This window comes from Euleptes europaea, chromosome 3 (assembly GCF_029931775.1).
Source record: "Euleptes europaea isolate rEulEur1 chromosome 3, rEulEur1.hap1, whole genome shotgun sequence".
Lineage (NCBI taxonomy): Eukaryota > Metazoa > Chordata > Lepidosauria > Squamata > Sphaerodactylidae > Euleptes > Euleptes europaea.
In genome coordinates this window covers 23,638,366-23,664,237 of record NC_079314.1, presented here as the reverse complement: position 1 = coordinate 23,664,237, position 25,872 = coordinate 23,638,366, and the positions used below count along the sequence as shown (strand labels likewise).

The window sequence follows — 25,872 nt, the reverse complement described above, 5'->3', positions numbered from 1 at the left end:
TCTACTTTATTAGCTACCAAAAGATTTTTGAATAATGATCTTAAATGTCAGTTTCTTTTGAACGATTCGATCCCTGAAATAACTAAGACGGTGGCCCAATATCTCGCAGAAGTGCTTAAGATTAAAACTGCTTTTAATTAGTCTATCTTATAATATTTTAGCTTATGTGGAACTTTATTAAATCCGTCCAAACTATATTGTACTTTTAGTGTATTTTATATGGATTTATTATCATGAAATCATAATTATGCCAATAAAGGTCTATGTTTGTGTTTGAAACAGAAAGTTGTCTTTGCTTGCAGTCCGTGTACAATTTACGCATACCGTACAAATGCTGACTTCCTTCAACAGTTCTAAACCTATTTTATAGTTCTATGAGTCTTGACAAATCTAGGCGCAGTTTGTACAAAATTCCTGTGTCCAGGGCAAGATTCCAATCTATCATAGCCTCCAGTCATACTCCCCAAGCACAATCCTTTCAGTTGTCTGGTTACCCAAAACAGACATCCTGACACTACCCTGGCTCTTCATACCCCCAACCTCAATTCCAGCACACACAAATCATGTACAAACTGACATTTCAGAATTAAAGAGGCACACTGAGTAACTTTCATGCATAAAGTAGGAATTACTTGGGTTCAGCCAGTATGGGATCAGGCAGACACAAGGACTCACCTCACTTTGTCATATGGGCTATAAGGATAATGTTGCCTCTGCCCCATAGCCATGTTACTCATCCCTGGACCGGTAGCACGATTATAAGGGTCGGCCATACCAGTGTTAGGGCCCTGCCCTGAGGACATAAAGGGATCACTTCCTGGAAGTGGAGAAAGAAAAATGATCAGAACAGAAAACCCATAAAGAGGAAAGAGGAGTTCTCACTTAGCTTCTGGAAGAGATAAATAAATAAGGCAGCTCCACTGCCTTATGATATGATAACCATCTTCAGATACTTGAAGGGCTGTCATATAGAGGATGGTGCGGAGTTGTTTTCTGTTGCCCCAGAAGGTAGGACCAGAACCAACGGGTTGAAATTAAATCAAAAGTGTTTTTGTCTAGATATTAGGAAGAATTTTCTAACAGTTAGAGCAGTTCCTCAGTGGAACAGGCTTCCTCGGGAGGTGGTGAGCTCTCCTTCCCTGGAGATTTTTAAGCAGAGGGTAGATGGCCATCTGTCAGCAATGCTGAGTCTATGACCTTAGGCAGATCACGTGAGGGAGGGCATCTTGGCCATCTTCTGGGCATGGAGTAGGGGTCACTGGGGGTGTGGGAGGGGAGGTAGTTGTGAATTTCCTGCATTGTGCAGGGGGTTGGACTAGATGACCCTGGTGGTCCCTTCCAACTCTATGATTCACTGCTTGATGGCAAGTGACTACAACTTTATATTTCCAAAGCCCCCTCTTTCACAGGGTTAGGGGACTTGGCAAGCATCAATGGCCGTGTGCTGAAAGTACAAAAGCTATCGTCACCTTTTCTCATACTGCCATATGGATCCTTATTTGGCTCATAGGACATGCGGCCCATCATGTCGGAAGTGTTCATGCTGGGCTGGTACCCTGGATTTGGAGTCATGGAGTTCCTCTTCTGGAAAGTGGGGTCGCTGCCATCGGGAAAGGCGTCCTGAAGACCTACGGAGTTACTCCTGATTCAACAAAGGGAAGGGAGAGTATTTTAGACAAAACGTCACACACCAGTGCCTTTGCTAACAGACACACGTGAACATGCGTGAAGCTGCCTTATACTGAATCAGACCCTCGACCCATCAAAGTCAGTATTGTCTACTCAGATCGGCAGTGGCTCTCCAGGGTCTCAGGTAGAGAGAAGAGTTGGTTTTTATATGCCAACTTTCTCTACCACTTAAGGGAGAATCAAACCGGCTTACAATCACCTTCCCTTCCCCTCTCCACAAGACACCACTGTGAGATAGGTGGGACTGAGAGTGTGACTAGCCCAAGGTCACCCAGCTGGCTTCACGTGTAGGAATGGGGAGCTAATCCAGTTCACCAGATTAGACTCCGATGCTCATGTGAAGGAGTGGGGAATCAAACCCAGTTCTCCAGATCAGAGTCCACCACTCCAAACCACCACACCACGCTGGCTCTCCACGAGGTCTTTCGCATCACCTTCTTGCCTAGTCCCTTTAACTGGAGGTGCCGAGGATTGAACCTCGGACCTTCTCCATGCCAAGCAGATGCTCTACTACTGAGCCACGGCCCTTCCCTATTCACAAGGCTGTGGCTGGGCACAGCTGTTGTTGTTTTGGTCAGCAGCAGAAATGAAACTGTACCATACCTGATGCCTGGCAAAGGGGGCATTTGACTATGTGGTGTCGATGCAGGAGTTGGGGGCTTCAGGTCTCCTCCTTCTGCCATAGAGCTACTGGTGGACTGAGGTGTCTGTGGACCCTGCATGGAACCTGAACCCGCTGCAAGGAGATAAGAAGCGTCAGCAGCTCTACGGTAGATAGAATATTCTAAAGGGCCTCAATACTGCAAACTCAGGTATGAAAGGCGCCCAAGCTGAGAAGAATAACACCCACCCCAATTCTGCAACTCTCTACAGCGAGCATATTAAAAAAGGGCTTGGGATATTTTAGAATTAACATGTTTTCCATCTGCCAGAATGGCCTCTAGGCTACCCTGCCTGTATTTGGCCACGCACCTAGATGTTCCAAAATGTCGCTGGAAAGGCATCACGTTATGCACAAACTGATGTGTCTTAGAGAGAAGCAACATGTTGGACAGTACCTTTTAGAGAAAAAGGTGGTACCCGGTTGTGATCCCTCCTCTATGCAAGGTAAAAAGGTAAATGTAGTCCCTTGTGCAAGCACGGGGTCATTCCTGACCCATGGGGTGACGTCACATCACAATGTTTACTAGGCAGACTCTGTTTACGGGGTGGTTTGCCACTGCCTTCCCCAGTCGTCTACACTTTACCCCCAGCAAGCTGGGTCCTCATTTTACCGACCTCGGAAGGATGGAAGGCTGAGTCAACCTTGAGCCGGCTACCTGAAACCAACTTCCATCGGGATCAAACTCCGGTCGTGAGCAGAGCTTCGACTGCAGTACTGCAGCTTACCACTCTGTGCCATGGGGCAAGGCAAGGAAGGGTACAAGAGTTTCAGGTGGGTAGCTGTGTTAATCTGTAGCAGCAGAACAAAAATTCAAGTCTAGGAGCACCTTAAAGGTTAACAAAAAATTTCCAGGGTATAAGTTTTCAAAGCACACTTGGTCCAACACCTGATGGAATATCTGACAAAATGAGCCTTGGCTCATGAAAACGTACAACCTGGAACATGTTGTTGGTCTTTAAGGCACTACTGGACTCAAATTCTGAATAGAAGGTAATTTTTTGGCACCTCTTACCAGTGGGGCTCTGGAGTCCCACTCTAAACACACAGCACATGCCATCCCTATTGCAGGCTTCCCACTTCACTGAAGAGTCGATTTTTATATGCCGACTTTCTCAACCACTTAAGGGAGAATCAAACCGGCTTACAATCACTTTCCCTTCCCCTCCCTACAACATACACCCTGTGAGGAAGGTGGGGCTGAGAGAACTCGAAGAGAGCTGTGACTAGCCCAAGGTCACCCAGCTGGCTTCATGTGGAGCAGTGGGGAATCAAGCCTGGTCCTCCAGATTAGAGTCCAACGCTCCAAACCACCACTCTTAACCACTACACCATGCTGGCTCTCCACTGAACTCCCCCAATACAGGGAGCAAGTGACTCCTTTGGACATGGAGCCCTTTGGGAAGACTCTGCTGAAAATCACCATAGGCCAAACGGAGAGCCCGCGGGTTCCTGCTGGCCTTGATGCCATCTCTCAGGTCCACGCGTACCCTCCGAGTGAGAGAAAAGAGCCACGCTCTTAATTAAGGTTTCCATTAGTTACCAGTTTCGGCAACCGATATCTCCTGGCGTCAGCCTCGCAAGTTGATGAGTCATTTCAGCTATTCATTAAAATCCTCTGGAGGTCACCTACAGGTCATGTTTGTTTACACCCCACCTTCCTGGCTCCCTCTCCCTCAGCTCCCCGCCGCCGCTCCCCTCCCAGTCTGGGGACATCTCCATAGAAGGAAGGGCAGAGGCGGGGCCCAGCAGGGCACTTCATTCATAACCCCTCCCCCACACCCCTTTCCCCCCCATTCATTAGCCTTTCAGCTCCATTCCGTTCCCCTGGGAATCCGGCGAGCCGAAGTCCGCGCCGCATTCTGATACACTGACATCAGCAGGAAGAGGTTTCTGAGACGTCCCCTGCCAGCCCTGCCATTTGTTGCCCGTCCCCCCACCCCATCCCCTGCCGGCCCTCCCCACTCAACAAATTTACAAACTGCTGGAGGGGTGCCAATTCCATACAGTGTGAATTCAAGCCTAAGCTGGCTGCGCTTCCCAGGGCACATGTTGCAATTCATTTATAACCACAAGTGCGAAAAAGCGGAGAGGGGGAAGGGGGGGGAGAGGAAGGGCACGGCATAGCTGTCCAGGAGGCAGGAGCTAACCCACGAGCTCATATAATAGTACTATAAAGGAGGGCAAGTTGGCAGAATCGAGGCTTTGCAGATCTTACCCGCAAATACGGCAGGATGTTTTTGGTGGCTGGCCCTACTTTGGAGCCCCTGAGCTATTCTGCAAAGCAAGGTTTTCCCACCATGTATTTCCTTCAGAATGCGTTCGGAGCCTACCGCACAAGTCTCACCCCATGCGAGCTATGCTCTGTACGTGGGTCAAAGGGAAGGAAGCTGCTTCCGGACAATCGCAGCTTTTGCCCACATAACATGTGGAGACGGCACAGAACCAATAAAGAGCAGCCATCTCTACCCACATACATTAGCCTTTCAACAGAAGCTGTGTCGAGCTAAAGCAGAATAGAACATTCAAAACTGAAAGATGCCTGCTTGCTACAGCCACAAGAGCCAGTTTATGGAACCTTTCGGTGGTCACGTATAAAGCCTAAAACCAGCGGCCAAACTGCTCCTTGGAGAGGAATGCCTAGCCGGTATATCACCATCACCTCATTTGCAAAGGGGGCAGGAGAGGGATCTCGCACATCTTGATCCTTTGCTCTGCGTGCCACCACACCTCTTCAGAGTAAATTTTACTGCCCAGGAGACATGAGTTAGCACAGTTTGAGGGGGTCAAACAATGCTGCTGCCCTGCCTCTTCTCAACTAAATTAACTCAGGATGTACATCTGCAGCCATCATTTGAACGCAAAAGGGAGTTCCAGAGAGAAACGGAATGGGATCTGTTGGATTATGCAAGAGAAGGGGGCAGAACAGTACATGACAGACCAAACACAGCCTCTGCTGTACCAGGCACAAAGAAAGCATACCACTGCTACCAAATAGTGACAAACTCTTTTGAGTCCCATCCAATGCATTTAGTAATAGCTTGTAAGCACCAGTGTTCAGGCACCAAACACATTAGGGTTTCAGCTGGATGCCCAACTTTTGAAGCCTCTTCTAAAAGGGCATGGACAGAGGAATTTTGCTACCTGACAGATTCTTGGCAAAATCACAGCAACGCTGGCCAAGCTAAATGAATGTATAGTATACAGCATATATAAGGTAATGAAGGTTAAATACTAATGTGCTGTAATGTCAACAAAAATAAATGGCTTTATATAAGGTTCGTGGCACAATCAAAATTACAAAAGATCTATAAGTCCATCTTGAAATAGATCTTGAAATTGATGGACTATAAGCATTACAATTATCTGCATAATGTAATTCTGATTGTGCCACGAACCTTATATAAAACCATTAATTTTTGTTGACAATACAGGGTATTAGTTATTTAACCTTCATTCGCTTATCTATGTTGTATACTATACATTCATTTAGTTTGGCCAACATTGATGTGATTTTGCCAATACCTGACGGATTCTGTCAGATGCCACCCTTGTCTCACAAGCCACCCCTGAATATTTTCTCCCATGCCATCTTTTCGGGACGGCTGTCTCCAAATACAATATTTTGTGCAGTCCTCCGCAGCATATAACCCCCAGATCACCCAAGTCTTCAGTGCTTTGCCAATTCATGACCGCGAGAGCAAAGATGTGCCTATTTGGAAAGCACAGTTGCTCAAATCTCTTTGCAAATCTGAAACCCAGAATTAAGGCAGCGGGCCAGTGGAAGGCAGAGACCGACTCCTCAAGAGGAAAATATACGGCAGTCCAAAAAAAAAAAGTGCGACCCCCACAAGAGCTGGGTTTTTTCACAAGCACTACAGAAAGTAAGCAGAATTTCAAAAGACAAAAATTTCAAAGTCCAGCAACACAAGGATTGACTAACACTATCTGGGATGCAAAAACTAAAGAAACTGCTGCAATAGAGCACTTTTGTTCTAACAGAAGTGCCAATTTCACCTTAAGAAGAGCATTCCACTGCAAAAAAGGTGGGGGGCAAATCAGCAACAAGAACTGACTTGCTTAGAGCTTTTCTGGCATCAAGACACCTAGACTGCTGAAGCACATGCATAATATAGTAGGAGTTTACTTGTCCAATAAGTGAGGACACTTCCTATTCTCTTTCAACAAAGATGGTGAGGGGTCTGGATACAAAGTCCTATGAGGAAAGGCTGAAGGAGCTGGGTATGTTTAGCCTGAAGAGGAGAAGACTGAGATATGATAACCATCTTCAAGTACTTGAAGGGCTGTCATATAGAGGATGGTGCCGAGTTGTTTTCTGTTGCCCCAGAAGGTCGCACTAGAACCAATGGGTTGAAATTAAATCAAAAGAGTTGCTGTCTTGACATTAGGAAGAATTTTCTAACAGTTAGAGCGGTTCCTCAGTGGAACAGACTTCCTCGGGAGGTGGTAAGTGCTCCTTTCCTGGAGGTTTTTAAGCAGAGGCTAGATGGCTACTTGTCAGCAATGATGATTCTATGACCTTAGGCAGATTACGAGAGGGAGGGCATCTTGGCCATCTTCTGGGCATAGAGTAGGGGTCACTAGGGGTGTAGTTGTGAATTTCCTGCATTGTGCAGGGGGTTGGACGAGATGACCCTAGTGGTCCCATCCAACTGTAAGATTCCAAAAAACACAGCCATGTTCTGCATACTTGATGCTTCTGGGGAAAGTCCACCCACTAAGCGCAGTTAATGTTGCCCTTGTTTGACAGCTAGACAGGGCACAGCTAGGTATGTACCTGGGGACACCAAATAAGGAGCTAGGCTTGACCTTTGGTACACAGGCCTTATTTTGCTCATGCTACGACAATGATATAGGTCTGCAACTATCATATGGGGCTAAAAAAGCACCACCCCCAGTGCCCATCTCTTATGTAAGGACAACTCACTATAGGTCCATTCAGACATTGTGCTAAGCCCCAGTTTAACTCAAAGTTGCCACAACAAGGCACAAACTTAGCTTGTGTCATGCCTTGGTGCCCCCCCCTTCCTTCCTGAACAAAGTGCAAAAAAGCTAACAAACTCACTCCCTTGCCCGTGACATCTGAATGCAGGTGCCTGGATCAGGATTCTAAAGCAGGGTTGAATCCTAGCTTAGAATCCAAGGTTGTGGGGAGCCAACAACCCCCAGATCACCCAGACGCCTGCATTTGGGAACTGCGGGCAACCGGGAGTTTGTTTTCCTGCTCTGGAGAGGAAGAGCAATGGGAGCTCACCTGTAAAAAGGAGCCACATTTATGCTTGGTACAGCAAACTGGAGTTTAACTCTGGCTTACAATGACAGCTGAACGCTGTGCCTCTAACATAAGGAATGCCTTACAGAGGTCAAAAACAGTTCTGTTAAGTCCTTTGTTATCTTGACGAGACACAATTTTGGTCAAACTAAAGAGCCACAGTGATTCTGGTTATCAATCAGCATCCAAGCCACCACAAATCCCATTATTCTAAATTAGTAAATGTTACATTACCGATCTCTCATTTTTTTAAGTAGTCAGCACACAGGCAGATGCTAAAAAACTGACCATGGAAAGAAAAACCAACAAAATACCCTGCCACCTCAGTTCACATCTGAATGCCTACCTGTCAGCGTAGCACATTGTTATTTTTTTCTGAAAGTGCAGCTTTATCAGGAGCTGGCAGAGGCTGTCTCCAGTTCCCATACATTAGTTTACAGAACTCAAAAAGGGATTATACAGGGACACTTCCAAATTATCTAAGGTTGGTACGGTATCCTACTTTATGACAGAAATACAGTGTCTTCTTGACCAGCTGGGATCTCTTCAAAGGGACTGTATGGTCTATTAGACACTGACATAACACAGGGCGAGCAGACTACACACCCGGCTTCAAGAGTCAAAGTCTACTCACCCGGAGATGGAGGCTGTATTTTGGGCTGCGACTTCTTTGAATCAGTAGAAAAGATGTCTGGAGGAGGGTCTTCACCTCGCTCAATCTTGCACTCAAAGGCATAGAGACACTGGATGTACTGCTTCTTCAGGGAGCTAGCTGCGCTGCTAGAGGTGCCCACGTTCAAATTGGTGGCTAACTCGCGCCATTTCTTGTTTTTGTTAACCTGCACAAAAGCCAGAAAGGCCAGCTTTTCAAATCCAGGTCCCAAAAGGTGCTACGGGGGAAAGCGCTTCCCAACTAGGATTTTGGCTAACAAAGGAAGCTCCTCGGTATAAATTCAGAGATTTTCCTCCCAACAAGGGTATTGAAAGAAAAACATTAAGAAATTTATGCATTCATCCTAAGGGGTAAGTAAATACCAAGTAATCACAAGTTTGTGACAAATAATATGCCGACAAAAGTAAGAAACCCAAAGACCTTATCAAGTCACCTCTGAAAGATTTCAGTGGATATTTCAGTGAGAATCCTTCCTTTATTATACTGGAGAGAACTGAACTTCGCAATCCACCTCTAGCTAAAAGCTATAGGTTAGGAGCGAGGCAAAAGCTTTGTTAGTAGCCTCTTCCCTGGTTACCAGAGGCATTAATTAAAATTCATAAACTCTTAATTCTTACAAAGAGAGGTATCCTCCCTGAGCCAGTCCTTCGTTCGTTGTTTATCTTGTGTTTGGGGTACCAGGCCGTGAAGTTAAAATAAGTTTAAAGAAAACTTAGAGAAGGAGCAAAGCTACGGATGCCTGTTAAACAGGAGTGGGTTCTGTATCGTAGCAATCCACAAGCAATACTCACATGCAACATTAAAGGATGGGTATGAAAAATAGTAATGTCCCCCAAGCTGGATATGTGTGTGTGTGTGCGGGCGCGTGTGTGTCCGCGCGCCATCAAGTCACAGCTGAGTTATGGCGACCCCTGGTGGGGTTCTCAAGGCAAGACACGTTCAGAAGTGGTTTGCCATTGCCTGCCTCCTCATCACGACCCTGGTAGTCCTTGGAGGTTGCCCATCCAAATTCTAACCAGGGCCGACCCTGTTTCTGAGATCTGATGAGATCAGGCTAGCCTGGGGCTATCCAGGTCAGGACCAAGCTAGATGAAGGGATATAAATAAATTGAATCTTGGTAGACCACATTACAAACAGCGATGACTCTCTTCAACTCGAGAAACTTAAAAAAATTTCTTATGTGTACCAGGAATACATGAATTAAGTACTGTTTATCAGATTCGAGTTCAGAATCTACATACAGTTGTGTACCATCTTAGGAGAGCCACAGAAAAAGACTACATGCCACATGAATAGATAGGTCCCTCAGATCACTTACTTGAGTCAGTCCTCCAATCTCCTTCACTGAGATATAGAGCCGATACAGGTCCAGGGGTTTCCGGCCTACAGCTGGAAGATTAGTCATGCCCATTGCTTTCTCTTCCGTGAAGGACAAATATCGATCTACCCACATCTTCCTCTCTGGCTCGCCACCCAGCTCATATAACTTAGTAATCTTCTCATTTGTGGTAGTAGAGGAGTTGGACTTCTACAACAGAGGAAAAGGATGCTAGAGAATCACATAGCAATTAAAGCATTCACACGCAACTTGTGAATGGTCATGCTTCCAGGATCATCTCATGAGGCAAAGAGAGAACGTGGGGAAAATGAAAAGCTTTCATCATCCTACATTGCAATACACAGTAGCTTCTGTTCAAAGATACTATGGAAATATGGGAGGATGTCAACCTTTATGAATATCAGCTATACAAACATTACAAACAGGGTTACGCTGTTTACTCATACATCTCTCAGGGTATAACCTTGGTTTAAGCAACTTCTTTGAAAATAGATCTGAAATAAAAATCTACCTCAGAAAATATGTTCAAGCTACTCAGCTTTCCAAATTGTAGCAAACTACCGTAGCTGAAGCGGTCTGACCCTTGAAAGTTGTGCACCATCACATTACACATGATGCTTTTGCCCAGTGCAGATCACTTAGCAATCACATGGAGCGGGGCCAACATGTTCATGCCTGCCCTCCCCACGTGATGAGTTCACGTGTGTGTGTTGGGGTCATCTGTACCAGCCTCAACTGTCAGTTGGGCCCAATTCTTTGGAGCTCCCAGCTTTAAAAAAAGTTGATTGTCCATTGTGCTTTAATTCCACAGAGGTTCATACTGAGATATCTTCAATTATCATTTTCCTCTGGAGGTGGAGAACTCTCCTTCCCTGGAGGTTTTTAAGCAGAGACTAGATGGCCATCTGTCAGCAATGCTGATTCTATGATCTTAGGCAGATCATGAGAGGGAGGGCATCTTGGCCATCTCCTGGGTATAGAGTGAGGGGAAGGTAGATATGTATTTCCTGCATTGTGCAGTGGGTTGGACTAGATGACCCTGGTGGTCCCTTCTAACTCTGATTCGATGAATGACTCCAACACTTGGTACACACATCTACACACACAGTTCTGAAACTGAAGAAAAGCACAGCAACAAAAATAACTCAGAGGATTATTTCGGAATAAAGCATCGCCCTGAGGGGATAGGACAGGTCCATTACGATCCACATCTGAGAGAATTCATCCTTCCTGGTGGATTCCACAGTTTGAATAGGCTCTCCAATGTAAGGGGAAATGCCTGCTTTATTGTGAAGTCATCATCTTCTAGCCAACAACACAGTTGCCTGAGAGTGTGCTTCAAAAACAAGTGTAGCCATACAAGGCACAAGGCTTTTTCCCACAACGCTATCTTTCACCATTTATTTCACCATTCTCTGGCACTTGGGTTGCAGCAGTTTTCAAGCAGAAGGCTTCAGACAATGCCAGGTGATCAAAGCCCAAGGCCAGTTTGGGATCTAAAGGGATCACACTTACTTGAAAGAGGGTTGAAAACCAATCCCTATCTAGCCTAGTAAAGAACCTGAGAGATCAATGGAACAATCTTGCTTAGTTTTGCCAGTGTCTCGCTTTGAGGCAGTCTGAAGGACAGAGGGAAGAAATCTTTGAAATGGGATTCCTGTCACAGAAGGCAGGAGGTGCCTTGTTGATCAGAGCAGTGGCACTGAATTTTAGAGACGCCACAGCATTTCATTAAAACCACTCTACTGTACGACTTTTTTTGCCGCTGGAACCCTACAAGCTTTCCGACATGACGATTACATCCCATCTATTGGACCTATATGAGATCAGATCCCATGAGAACTGGCTTGGATCTGTGAAAATCTCCACGTGTGGGACGGACTTTTGGAAAGACTTGGAAAGACTAAGCTTGTTACCATTAAGTTTCCTTTTTGAAACAGTTTCTCTCAAGGGAAGAACGGTCATTGGGAAAAAAAATACATCTCTTGCTTGAGAAGAGTGGAAGAAGTCAGTAGAATTTCTCAGCATGGGATCCTCACTTCAAATTAACTGCATCATTTGCAATCAGCGCAATCTTATTCTAGAAGCCTTCTGCAAGACAGTAAGGAATAGACCCTGCATGCTTTCCATGAGGAAAGTACAGGCGTCCCTGAATTGTTTTCTGCCATTAAAGGCACTGGCATAGTTAAACTGTGGAACTTTCTGCCCCAGGATGTGGTGATGGCTGCCAGCTTGGAGGGTTTTAAGAGGGGTGTGGACATATTCATGGAGGAGAGGGGTATTCATGGCTGTTAGTTAGAATGGATATTAGTCATGCTGCATACCTATTCTCTCTAGTATCAGAGGAGCATGCCTATTATTTTGGGTGTGGTGGAACACAGGCAGGATGGTGCTGCTGCACTCGTCTTGTTAGTGGCTTCCTAGAGGAAGCCTGGTTGTTCACTGTGTGAACAGACTGCTGGACATGATGGGCCTTGGTCTGATCCAGCAGGGCCTTTCTTATGTTCTTATGGCATGTATTCAACCACACAGGGCACTTGAGTCTTCAGAAGATGCAGCCCCAATTTCTACCAATTTTCCACTCTCCCACTGCAGACCTGCAGTTTGTCCTTTATGCTATTTCAAGGGGCTCAGTGGATTGCAGAACAGTGAAGCAGGAAAGCCATGTTTTGCAAGAGAGATCCATGGATCACTGGATACAGACCATTTTATTTAATAAAACTCTAGTCACATTCTGGCTGCAACAGAACTCAAACGTTGTATCCAACAAGCTGTAAACACTCACAAATGAAATGGAAATAGAAACCACTGATGCTGGTCATTGAAGTAAGACCTCTGAAATGGCGCTGCAACGGATCTTCAGGTTTTCTCCCCTAATATTCTCGGACAAGCCAAGCCAGCCAAAGGAGCGAACAATTCCTGATGCTGACTTAAGCAGCTACGTTGCTGCTATGGTAAAACACTGAAGCAATCAAATCTCCAAGAGTCAATGCTTTAGACGTCAGAAAAACCAGAAGTAATGTGTAATTCCCTTATCAAATTAACGCTCAAGAGTCGTTAACAATCCTTGTGGGAAAATACATCTCTGCTCCAGAATAGTGAAACGAAGCCAGAGGATTTAAAAGTTTGTCAGCCAGGAGCAGCACACCATGCACCCAAACCATGTTCAGGTGCGCTCATGTCACGTAATATGTCCATTCAACACAGGTGTACTCTTAAAACTGCGCATGGGCAAATGCTCCCTCCTCTATCTGAAGCAAATGCCCTCATCCTACCTTTAACAGCAGTTAAGACATTACAGTGGCATCAACATAAAAACTACAGAGTTAAAGCTAATCAGAAAAATCCAAGCGATCGGGATAGGAAGCCATGTCCATAACAGTTCCTTCTCTAATCCTATGTTATATTCTTATGCTCTACTGACAGTAATCTGCTGCTGGTCCCCGGCCCGAAGAATGTGCAGCTGTCCTCAACAAGAGCCAAGGCTTTTTCGGCCCTGGCCCCAGCCTAGTGGAATAGTCTTCCTGGTGACATCAGGGCCCTGCGGGATCTTAAGGAGCTCCGCAGGGCCTGTAAAACGGAGCTCTTCCGCCAGGCCTCCAACTGAGGACAGCCGCGAGAGGATCCATCATTACTGGCCTCCCCATCTCGCCCCCCACTCTTGAAATCTGTGGGGGGCTGAACTGCTGATATCCTATTGCACTGTGGCACCTAGGTACATTTATGGTCGTCTGCATAAAAGTGGTTTACTGAGATTATGGCTTTAATGACGATGATTTTATGAATTTTATATATTTTATGTTTTTTAGTTGTTGTTACATGAGCCTGGTTTGCTGGGGATGAGGGCGGGCTAGAAATTTGAAATAAATAAATATGTTATATTCTGTGATGCGCCATCATAGCTTGGGACTCGGCAGAACTTTGCGGCAAGTACGGCACATCCCAAAAGGGATCGAGGGACAGGCAATGTCTTGTTAAACCATGAGAACTAGTGACTTGCCAGCGTTTCGCCTGCACTGCATGGCAACACAGCCGCCAAAAAGAAGTTGTTGTTTTTTAAGGCCAGAAACTTAAGAAAAAAGCAAACCCTGCAAGTGGGGTCCTTGCCGGAGCAGGCAGGGAATAGACTAGGGGCCTAACTCAGATCAGATCTGGAAGTCCTTGCCTATGATCTTCATAAGCCCCACCAGCAGAGCGAGGAGGAGGCATAATCCTCTCAATGAAACCCATTGCCACCTGAAAAAAGCTGGAATTCAACACTCTAAAGGATGCACTAAGTCCTCTGGGCTCTTAAGTCACACTATGGCCGTGTTGGCGAACCTATGGCACGCGTGCCCGACTTGGCACGCCGAGCCCTCTCTGTGGGCACGCGCGGGTAAGTTGAGCAGCGGGGGCTTTGAACTGCTTGCGCTGCCCATAGGAAGCGCGGAGCGGTTCAAAGCCCCCTTCTTCCCTGGACTTCCCGCAGCCCAGCTGAGCGGCGGGGGCTTTGAACCTCTCAGCACTGCCCCCCCTTCCCTGGACCTCCCGCCGCCCAGCTGGGCGGCCCTCTGCGTCCCCTCCTCACAAGGCACCATCCGAGTCAGACACTTGACGGGTCTCCTGGAAAGGCGCACGAGGCGAGCTGAGGCAACCACTGCGAGGTGGCGAGTTTGGCGGGCTGCTGCTTGGGGAGGGGGCGGAGGGGGACGCGCGCGGGGCCGGGGCGTCGCTGCCGTCCGGCGCCTGAGTGGGTGTCTGGCAGGCGGGCTGAGCGGACGGGCTCCCTCCTCCGGCGCGCGCTCCCCAGCTACTCATGCGCCCCGAGGTCTTCTCTGGCGCCTGGCGGCGAGAGCAGCAGGAGGCGGAGGCCCGCCCACAGGCCCCGCCGCTTCGACGCCTCCAGCCGTGAACAGCTCCTGAGCAGGGGGCCTCGCGGAGGGCGCTGCCGCCGCCAGCCCCAGCCTGGCGGTGTCGGACGGCTGGGCGTTGGGGCCGGCGGGCGCGCCCTTTTGGGACTGCGGCCTGAACTGGGGCCTGAGGGTCTTCGTGGCGCTGGGCGTCACCATGCTGGGCCTGGGCTGCACAGTGGAGCTGGGCCAGCTGGGTGCGCAGCTGCAGCGACCCCTGGGCCTGCTGCTGGCGCTGCTCTGCCAGTTCGGCCTCATGCCGCTGGTGGCCTTCGTGCTGGCGCTCGCCTTCGCCCTCGACGAGGTGGCCGCTGTGGCCATCCTGCTCTGTGGCTGCTGCCCGGGTGGGAACCTCTCCAACATCATGTCCCTTCTGGTCGACGGGTACATGAACCTCAATTAACCCGCCGGGCGAGCGGGGGGGGGGGCTCACGCTCCAGGCGAGGCGCAGGGCTCCGTGCTCGGCCCAAAGCCGGCTTTCGGCCTCAGGTCGGGGGAGGGGGGGTTCCTGCAGGCAGAAGTCCGACAGGCGTAGAGTCGTCGCCTGGAAGAAGGCGCGCCCGTGAGATTGCAGCTGGCAAAGGCGCGCAGGACGGGTGGGGGGGAGAATCCTGGGCTATTGATGCACGGGAAGTTTCAAAGCCCCCCTTCCTTTCCTTTCCTGCACGGGAGGTTTCAAAGCCCCCTCTTTCCGGTTCAAAGCCCCCCCGTTTCCTGGACTCTGGGCGGCGGGGGCTTGGTGTTGGCACTTTGCGATAATTAATTGGGTTTTGGGCTGCAGTTTGGGCACTCGGTGTCTAAAAGGTTTGCCATCACTGCACTATGGCTTAAAACAAGACTCTGGCGCTACCGTTTGTCCTTCAGGATCTGAAACAAGAGAAGTAGCTCCTGTTATTTATTACAGTTTCTACTCTAAAGAGAAAGACTTAAGCTGACTTCCATTACTAGAAAGTCATTCTTGAATACCCCCGCAAGCTAGTCACAAGTTATGCAAGCTAGTCACAAGTTAAGTGTGCGTGTGCTTCCACTTTTCTACACACAAGACATCTGAAATGAAAGCTTAAGACATTTCATTGCTACATGCATCTCAATTCTCTCAAGAGTTCTGCAGAAAAAAACTTGAATCAGAGTAAAACTGAACACATGAAGCTGCCTTCTACTCAATCAGACCATCAAGGTCCATCAGAGTCAGTATTGTCTATTCAGACTGGCAGCAGCTCTCCAGGGTCTCAGGCAGAGGTCTTTCACATCACCTACTTGCCTAGTCCCTTCAACTGGAGATGCCAAGGATCAAACTAGGGACCTTCTGCATGCCAAGCAGATGCTCTACCTCTGAGCCACAGCCCCTCCCCAAATTGTGCATCCATACAGCACCATATGCCCTGGAGGCCCTGATTTATCAGTGGCAAGCACCAAGCCGGATGCACAATGAAAGTAGGTATGGTTCAAGCGTGACTGAGGCAGACCTTGTGTTAAAGCATCCTATCCCCCTACAAAAGAGTCCAGCTATGTTCTGAAGTTGCTCAAACAAGCAAGCCATCTTGGAATTGTGCAAAGTTGCCGGTGCAACTCTTCACAAGGCAGTGGCATTTTCTGTTTCAATGGAGAAGGAAGAGTAGAGAATAAGAAATAAGGGGGGGGGGTAACACTCATTTACTGCATAACCCAACCACACAAACAGATAATACGATATGATGAAATCCAGGCTAACAATTAAAACAATAATAATGCATGATAATCACTTCCCGCATTTCCCCCCCTTTTACCTTGGACTTGGATTCAGATTTTGGTGTCCCGTCTGATTTATTGTTCATTTTAGCTGCAGGCGTGAGCTTGACATCCCCAAGTCCCATCATCTCAGGACTTGCAGCCATCCCTTGAAGAATCAAAACCATGGCCATTAGAATGTTTTTCCAATATGCTGCTATGCAAACCCTTGGTGGAGGTATGGCTGGACTCACCTGCAGAATTGTTGGCCATATTCCCACCCATTGAATACGGCGGGCCCTGCGGATTTAGCATGCCGGCCATGCTGTTGATTCCTTGACCATACGGAGGTCCCGTGCCCATCATGCCGCCTTGGCTTATGTTGGGGTAACCAGATGGCCTAAGAATAACAGCACTATTAGCCATATCAAAACCTGAAACTCTGTACATTGCTGTCATAGAATCATAGAGTTGGAAGGGATCACCAGGGTCATCTAGTTCAACCCCCTGCACAACGAAGGAAATTCCAAACTATCTCCCCTACCACACACCCCCAGTGACCCCTACTCCATGGCCAGAAGATGGCCAAGGTGCCCTCTCTCTCATGATCTGCCTATGGATATAGAATCAGCATTGCTGACAGATGGCCATCTAGCCTCTTCTTAAAAACCTCCAGGGAAAGAGAGCTCACCACCTCCCGAGGAAGCCTGTGGGTCTGGACAATGGCTAAAGCAACTCTGGGGCTTTTTTCACCTGGATATAATTTCCTGATATGTTTTTTTTCTGGTTATAACTCCCTGCAGATACTAGTTAAGACTGGAGGGAGCATCCTTCTCCAAAGCTAACATTACTTCTTGTACTTCTGAGCTAGTGTCCCACAACATGGAGTTGGGAAAAGTGAGGCCTACTGCAGAAAGGCACAACTCTTCTTCATGGTTATGAGAACTTAAACCTCAACGGTCTACTAGCTCATCCCTCTTTTCTGCAAGTCTCCCTAAACTGTGTAAATAGCTTGTTCAGCATTATGTACTTATTAAAACATTTATAACCCGCCTTTCCTTTGTAGGTCAAGACAATTTACAATTCCAAATTTAAAAAAACATACAAAGTACAATAAAAACGACAGTAACCCACCTGCCCACCCCCTACCCCGCCCAGTGCCTGCAGCCCACACCCCATTAACAGTCCTGGCAAATAAAATGGCTGTGTAGCACCTCCAGATCAGATTTATTAATACGGCATATGCCAATAAAACAATACACAGATTTGAGATAAAAGCAATAAACACTTGACTGTATCAAAAATAGGACAGTTCCCATCATAATATAAAAACATTAATTGTGACACTTTAAGGTTTGAAACTATTAACTATACTTAACCTTACAAGGTGGACTTTGATCGCCACTGAACAAAATTTAGCTCTCTGCTTTAAGTGTAGCACCTCCTAAAAACTTTAAGATGGCATTCCCCCAAACCTCCAAACAGCCCCATTCCATAGGGCAAGAGCTACAATCATAAGGCACAGGCTCTGGTAGATGCCAGACATTGCTACCTTAAATGGGGGAAACAGCCCACAAGTGGCAAGTGGAAGACCACAGCTGGCACGTGAAGATATATGGAAGAAGGATGATCTTTTAGATCTGGGGGTCCTAAGCCCTGAAGGGCTTTGACAGAGGCAATCAACACCTTCACACAAACTCAGAAACAAACTGGCAGCCGCCTGTTTTAAAACAGGCAAGATGTGTTCTCACCAGCTAGTCCTTGACAGTAATAGGGCTGCTACGTTCTGAACCACTGCAGTTCCCAGGTAATGGGGCTGTCTTCAAGGGCAGTCCAACACAGCACGAGTTAAATAATCCAGAATAAACTGTATTAGACGCCACTACTGAAAACAGACTTCCCTGCTCACTCCACAGAAGACGAGCAAAGCGCCCAAAGCTATTTGATTTTTATGTTTATTTTATTGTCTCTTCCAGATAAAGTTTGGTAGTGAGCTGGGTTGGAGTAGAGAGAATGCTCTCAAAAAAATGTAAGAGGGCAGAGAAAACAGAGTTGCTTACTTGTAATTATTGTTCATCGAGTGGTCCTCTTTGCAGGCACACATGGGGACTGCACATGCGCAGGCCAGTCGCTGAGACTTTTAGAAAACTTCATTTTTAGCCCAGCAACAAGGATAGTTCCCCTCCCCTCTGGCAACGGTACCTTTCGGACACGGGACAGAGGGGCGGGGAGAAAAAGAATCGAGGGAAGGATGCCCCCGCCCCTCCCATCACGTGTCCGAAAGGGCGGGAAGGACCGTTGCCGGAGGGGAGGGGGAGCAATCCTTGTTGCTGGGCTAAAAATGAAGCTTTCTAAACTCTCCACGGCTGGCCTGCGCATGCGCAGTTCCCATGTGGGACTACAAAGAGGCCACGTAGATGAATAGACAAGAACATCCAACAACCCTCTCTCTAATAAATGAGCCCAAAGCTCTCCGAACAGCAGGGGCTGAGAGATCAACGGACAGGAGGGCCGACACTTGCTCCATCAGCCTTGCCTCACACTATTCAGGACCGTGGTCTGCAACTGCACTTGCCCTCGTGATAATGGGAAGCGCTGAAGGCTCGCCAGCCTCAAAATCTGGAACATTCTGGCGTGCTTGAATCTTAAAAGACCATCTTTCTGTTCTTCTCTTTTTCGTACCCTAGACCAGCGGTTCCCAAACTGTGCTCCACGCAGCACTTGGTGCTCCGCGAAACATTTCCCAGTGCTCCATGAAGAGATTGGAAAGAAAAATACTACTGTCATTTGGTTTAGTACATAGGTGCTGCCCTAGACGATAATGAGGCTGATTAACCCTTGCATATTTTCTTTCTTTCGAATAGAGAGGGCTAGCAAAGTTTTATTCAGAACTTTGGAAGGTTTGGTATGACATACTTAAAAGAGCCTAAACCACAGACAAGTTCTGTTTCGGGGGGGGGGGGGGGGAGAGAGAAACTGATAACAGAAACTGTATACAAAACAGGCCCCCAGTTGCTTACCGATTCTGGATTGAGTTGGTGGCAGCAGCGTGCATAGCAGCGGCGGCAGCTTGTTGTGCTTTTGGGTTCATGCCACCTGGAGGAGGGCACATTCCAGTCCCTACCTGGGGAGGCATGTTTGCCATGTTGGGTCCGTAGGGCCTGTTCCCCATGGCAGCGTGGCTCATTCTTCCTGGAGGAAGCCCGGGGTAGGGAGGGACGCCAGTCTGACCATGGATCTGGCTTCCCGCTCCCATGGGGTTCATGGTTCCCGCCATTCCCGGGTTGGGATAATTTGCATTGGGCATAGCGTTGTAGTTCGGCTGCCGGGGATAACCACCTACGGAGAAAAAGTGGAGAGATGTCAGCAAGACTGAAGGATGTCTTGACAACATATGAATTTAGAAGATCAGCCCTTGTCTTAAGAAACACAAAGGAGATAAGGGAGAACTTTTGATTCCCCCCTCCCAATAAAAGAGTGGTTAAGAACAGCGGTTTGGAGCAGTGGACTCTAATCTGGAGAACCAGGTTGGTTTCCACACTCCTCCACATGAGCGGCGGAAGCTAATCTGGAGAACTGGGTTGGTTTCCCCATTCCTCCACATGAGCGGTGGATGCTAATCTGGGTTGGTTTCCACACTCCTACACATGAAGCCAGCTGGGTGACCTTGGGCTGGTCACAGCTCTCTTAGAGCTCTCTCAGCCTCACCTACCTCACAGGGTGTCTGTTGTGGGGAGGGGAAGGTGATTGTAAGCTGGTTTGATTCTCCCTTAAGGGGTAGAGAAAGTCGGCATATAAAAACCAACTCTTCTTTTTCTGAAAGTCATAATGTTGATGACATCTATGCTAGCTCACTCTTGCTTCAAGCTTGAATATGGGATATCTTATCACAAAACACTACCAAAATTATGCTGTATCATCTCATCATGATTGAGTAGATCATTACTGTTGTCAGGGTCTGCTATGACTCACAAAGCTTTAGAAACATGGAAGACCACAGCCAATCACTGAAGTTCTTACCACAGTGACTAGGTATTATACATGAACCCATGAAGGTGTCTTACACTGAATCAGACCCTTGGTCCATCAAAGTCAGTACTGTCTACTCAGACCGGTAGTGGCTCTCCAAAGTCTCCTGCAGAGGTCTTCCACATCACCTACCTGCCTAGTCCCTTTAACTGGAGATGCCAGGGATTGAACCTGGGACCTTCTGCATGCCAAGCAGATGCTCTACCACTGAGCCAAAACTCAAAACTACCTATTCGCAAGAGGCATAAAAACCACTGCTTAACTGCCTCTGGTTCCGAAATTTTCAAAAGATGCTTCCTCAAACATTTTAAAACCTTTGGCTACACTTTATTTTAAATTAAGCCCAGGTTCATCAGACCTCGAGTTCAGAAACTGCATGTGCCTCACCTCGTTCCCTTTGTTTAAAACCTCACACATGGGCAAAAACAGGAAAGTGTACAACTTCCAGATCAGGAAACAATTTTTTCTCATTCCTGTGTACGCAGATGCTTTCTCCCCAGCCACTGTTGCAGGATATGCTTGCTGCTCACACGTACTAATAACAGAAGCTGAACACCCTCACCTTGTGGCCCGTATTGACCTCCCTGAGGTCCATAACTGCCCATGGAATTCTGTTGATAAGGTGCCATCCCAGCATGCATCTGTCCTCCAGAAGACTGACGTGGAGATAAGGCGGACCCAGGCTGAGGGGAATTATACTGGGGTATCTGCGGATTCCTCTGTATGTAACCTAATGGGATAAAAATGTCAAACAGTACTGTTATAAAAGTTGTACAGAAGCGAGGTCTGTATTTAAAAAGCAAATACAAACACACACACACACACACAGCACTCCAAAAGCATTACGTTCTATACAAAACATCTCAATGACGTTCTCAGTACAAACTTTTAACACAACTGCTTTAATGACAAATTCTAATAGGGTCATTTTTTAAAAGAACTATCTGAAATTCAATGCTCAGCATAAAGGTGCACCCTCTGAAACATTTCATGCATTCTATTCATACAAAACACTTTGCCTAGTAGCCAGTCAGAATCTAATGGGCAAGCAGTTTAACGAAAAAGGGAGTTTGTTTTATGTATATAGAAAGCAGTAGTTGAAACTTTATAAAACGATATAAATATTGGTTGAAGCAAAGTGGTTATTTTCTAGCAGAACAAGAATAAAGATATAATCACTGATTATAGCAACGTGAAGATACTTTATTTATTTAAAAAGGAATTACATCATAATTACCACAACAATATCTCTAATTGATATGGAGAGAGAGAGAGAGAGAGAGAGAGAGAGAGAGAGAGAGAGAGAGAGAGACAGAGAGAGAGAGAGACAGAGAGAGACAGAGAGAGAGAGAGAGAGAGAGAGAGAGAGAGACAGAGAGAGAGAGAGAGAGAGAGAGAGAAGATATTGTTGTGGTAATTATGATGTAATTCCTTTTTATGTTGAAACGCTATTACTATTTTCTACTAATATACTTTATCCGCAGATGGTCCCTTATCCTTTCCCTTTTTCCCTTTTGTATCCCCCCTTTTGAAATAAATAAAATATGCTTTGGGGAAAAAAGAATCTAATGGGGAAGCAACAGGAACGGCTTGGACTCAAGTTCCAGGTTATGCTCTGGGGCTGCTGCAGTCAAAGGTAACTTCTGAGTTAACTCCTAGGCATCTTCGCGCCCATCCCTCTTAGCAGCTGTCGGAGAAAATTCACTAGAGGCAAGCATTTGCTAGAAGAAAACTGCAATCTGTTGTGGATTGTAACTTGGAGAAAGTTGGAAGCCGTTCCCACATAAGAATAGTTCTTCCCCCCCAACACCAAAAAAAAAAATCACATGAAAAATGTGTTTTCAGAGAGTACATTTGGTATTAAGTATCGCCCTAGTTTCCTATTCTGTGTCCATGCTCAACTTTGGAAAACTTCATAGCGCTTTGGGTTTTTTTGTTTAAATATACTTATATTTAAAAAGTCATACCAAATGGCATAACCTTCATGGCACACACACCTCTATCTGGGGCTATGGTTGACTGGTTCATGGAAGGATGTAAGATGCTGTCCGACTGGCCGCTGGGTGGTCGAGATGGCATCTGGTTGCCTGCATCACAAGAGAGAAAACGAGTCTGCCAAAAGAATACACTTCCCACATAAGTAATCCTATACCCCACTACCACCTCTGTGCTAAGAAAGCTCAAAGAGAAGCCTCTGCAGGAAAATTATATAAGGCAAACACTCTAATTTTGATTTACAGTCTGCTTTATCCCCATTGCCTTCCTCCGCATAGCAACTCTGGTATTTCTTGGTGGTCTCCCATCCAAATACTAACCAGGGACAGCCCTGCTTAGCTTCCAAGATCTGACGAGACCAGGCTAGCCTGGGCCATCCAGGACAGGGCAAGCACATTAGCAAGGGCCATTGTCTTTTTCACGGAGTCACAATCTGCGTTTGCAGTTTCAAAAATGGTTCGTTGTGCAGCTTGGAGCGAGTGGGGGTGGGGTCTTCCTTGCATGCAGAGGGTCCCAAATTCAATCTCTAGCATATCCAGGACAAGGAACAAGGTTTTACTGAGCCATGTAGAATACTGCGGGGGTAAGCTGTTATCATTCCCCTTTACAAAAACAAAAGCAGATCACAGGGTGACACGGCTGAAAGACATTGGCCAGTATCCTATGAGGACCGCCTCTCCTGGTACACCCCCCTCCAGAGAGCTTTGCACTCAAGGAACAACCATTTACTGGTGGTCCCCGGCCTGTGGAGTGTGCAGCTGTCCTCGACAAGGGCCAGGGCTTTCTTGGCCTGGCCTGGTGGAACAGTCTACCAAGTAACGTCAGGGCGAGCCCTGCGAGCCCTAAATGAGTTCCACAGGGCCTCGCAAAACAGAACTATTCCACCAGGCCTATGCCTGAGGGCAGCCGCAAGTCCTTCCACTATCATCATTGCTGGCCTCCCCATCTTCCCCCAACCTGGTCTGGGGGTCCGCTGCTGACTAGGCCTGTCTAGTGGCTGCGGTTGGAACAAAATGCCATCTTGCTTTACTGTAATAGGAAGCATGACTTTTAAAGTATGTTTTAATTAACGTTCTATGATTATGTTGTGACCCGCTCCGAGCCCAGCTTGCCGCGAATGAGAGTGGGATAGAAATGCAATAAACAAACAAAAAAATAAATAAATCTGTGTGTGGAGGGCCTACAATTCTTCCATGTTTCCCTTCATCACTTGAGAGAGTCAGTGTGGTGTAGTGATTAGTGTTGGACTAGTATCTAGGGAACCCTGATTCAAATCCCCATTCTGCCATGGAAGCTTTGCTGGGTGAACTTGGGCCAGTCACACTCTCTCAGCCTCGCATACCTCACAGGGATGTTGTGAAGATAAAATGGAGAGGAGAATGACATATGCCACTTTAGGTCCCCACTGGACTGGCAGATAGGAAATCAGTGGTGGTGGGGGGAATCACTGTAGCTCCCTCTGACCCCTAGAAAGATCACTCCCAGGGTTGTGGGATCTAAGCAGAGGGTTGGTGGGCTGGGAAAAGGAGGGGCCAGGGGATAAAACTGCCCCCTCCTCTCAGTAGAGGTGCACTCCTGGAACAGGAAAGAGGAGCAAGTTCAACTCCTTGTCTCTCCTACACTTTAGCATCCTCAAACCTACACAGCTATTCCTCCATGTGTCAGAAAAAGCCGCAGCAAAGGAGAGAAGCAGAGAAGAATTAACTGAAGGGGCTGTGGCTCAGTGGCAGAGCATCTGCTTGGCATGCAGAAGGTCCCAGGTTCAATCCCTGGCATCTCCAGTTAAAGGGACTAGGCAAGTAGGTGATGTCAAAGACCTCAGCCTGAGACCCCGGAGAGCCGCTGCTGGGCTGAGTAGACAATACTGACTTTGATGGACCAAGGGTCTGGTTCAGTATAAGGCAGCTTCGTGTGTTCATGTGAACCTTACACACACAGAGGGGTAGGATGCTACCTACTAACTTGTCCAAGACCACCCAAGAAGCAAAAAGAGGATTCGAAGCCATGCCTGCCCCTCTGTACGATGTGCCACCCCAATATTTCTGACTCCCTGAAAGAAGAGGCTTCGTTTCAAACCAAGGAGAGCAAAAGCCACCTTAAGAGGTCTTTTAAAAGAAATCTGAACCTGGCACTGCAGCGGGAGAGAGCGGGCCAGAGCGCGACTGAGCAACACTAGCGGGAGATCCGACCGGCGATGGGGAAGGTCCTCGGATGCCTGGCAAGTGAGGAGAGGTATGTGGAGAGAAAGGAGACTGAGCTGGGTTGCTCTGCTCTCCCTGACTGCTAGAAATCCCTGATGTGCTGACGCCAGGACTCAGTGCTCCTTCTGTACCCATGGGCAGATCATCTATCGAGCCAGAGAGATCCTAGAGAGAGAAAAAAAGGAAAGTGCATCAGAAGCAGAAGACAAAAAGGAGCCCACTTATTCAAATACACTCACTAGCATAGAAGGACAGCCAGCACCTGATTGGCTCGCTGGACCGGCACAGCAAGCCAAAAATGTAATTCCCCCCAAACCCGGGAAACTGCTCTATGCAGTTCCATGGGGCTGCACCATCATTTTTACAGATGCAAGTACGCGGCGGCAAAAGGGGGTGTTCCTGGGCAAAAGGGCTCAAGAAGCTGACCCAAAGTCAGCCCCACCTCCAGGAACAGCGCTAATGCAAGCCCGTGCTAGAGAAACGCTGCCACCGAGGCTGCATTGAAGCCTCTGCCTCACACTGCTACGCCACTCCCCAGCACTAGCATAAGTGGCCCTACACCAGCGTAAATGCCCATTTGCACGGTGCAAGTGGCGTCTCTGCCAGCGCAGGGGCCACGCCATCTCCCAAGGCCATTCGGCCCCATCCTTCAGGATTGCACTGTCAGTCTTGTAATTTGGGACTAAGAAACTGTTTAAGATAAACTCAAGAAACCCCCTGAGGTTGTTTAAGGTTTATAATCTTTAGCAAGATTTACTCTACACCACAGAGCAAACAAATCTATTTCTTTGGTTCTTGTAGGTTATCCGGGCTGTGTGACCGTGGTCTTGGTAGGAAAGAAAATACCAAGACCACAGTCACACAGCCCGGATAACCTACAAGAACCAATGAACTCTGACCGTGAAAGCCTTCGACAAAATCTATTTCTCAGCTCTCATCTTTGTGAATTTGGCTGGTCTTCTTAGTCAATCACCTCTGACTTTTTTTTACAGTGAAAGAGGCCCAAAGACATCCTAAGAGTAAGGATTATATAGATTCCCAAATAGTCCCATCTGCCATCAACCTGCCAATTTGCAATGATTACACCCTGATTTTTACAGTGTTAACATGACATCCCATCCTGTTCCCCCACACCAGTTCTTATACTAAGTTCTTCCTCATGTGCCCCTGTTATACAGAACCAGCACTGCTCCCTCAGATGACAACCCTGCTTCCAATCTCCTCGTGATCCTGCTGGAGTCACTCTATAAAGCAAGCCATGGCAACTCCATTAGCTTTTTAGTTCTGTGTAGCGCCCCTGTCATGATGGGCTAACCAGAATGACACACAATGTTCTGCCTATGCTTCAGGCTTCAGTGCCACCCTTTCAAAAAATATCACCGCAGTACATTGTAT

The 25,872-nt window shown here is 47.3% G+C and overlaps 1 protein-coding gene across 1 annotated transcript in view; it reads right to left on the bottom strand.

The window, feature by feature from the left end:
* Positions 1-25,872, bottom strand: part of ARID1A (AT-rich interaction domain 1A) — a 102,678-nt gene that overhangs the window by 9,509 nt on the left and 67,297 nt on the right. Inside the window, exons 5-15 of the mRNA XM_056847642.1 lie at positions 24,402-24,642; positions 22,279-22,368; positions 20,844-21,011; positions 19,273-19,591; positions 16,507-16,652; positions 16,312-16,421; positions 9,636-9,845; positions 8,278-8,482; positions 2,293-2,425; positions 1,470-1,642; positions 676-817 (exon numbers count right to left, since the gene is read on the bottom strand). Coding sequence (XP_056703620.1) covers positions 676-817; positions 1,470-1,642; positions 2,293-2,425; positions 8,278-8,482; positions 9,636-9,845; positions 16,312-16,421; positions 16,507-16,652; positions 19,273-19,591; positions 20,844-21,011; positions 22,279-22,368; positions 24,402-24,642 — 1,937 coding nt within the window. The remainder of the gene's footprint in view (positions 1-675; positions 818-1,469; positions 1,643-2,292; positions 2,426-8,277; positions 8,483-9,635; positions 9,846-16,311; positions 16,422-16,506; positions 16,653-19,272; positions 19,592-20,843; positions 21,012-22,278; positions 22,369-24,401; positions 24,643-25,872) is intronic.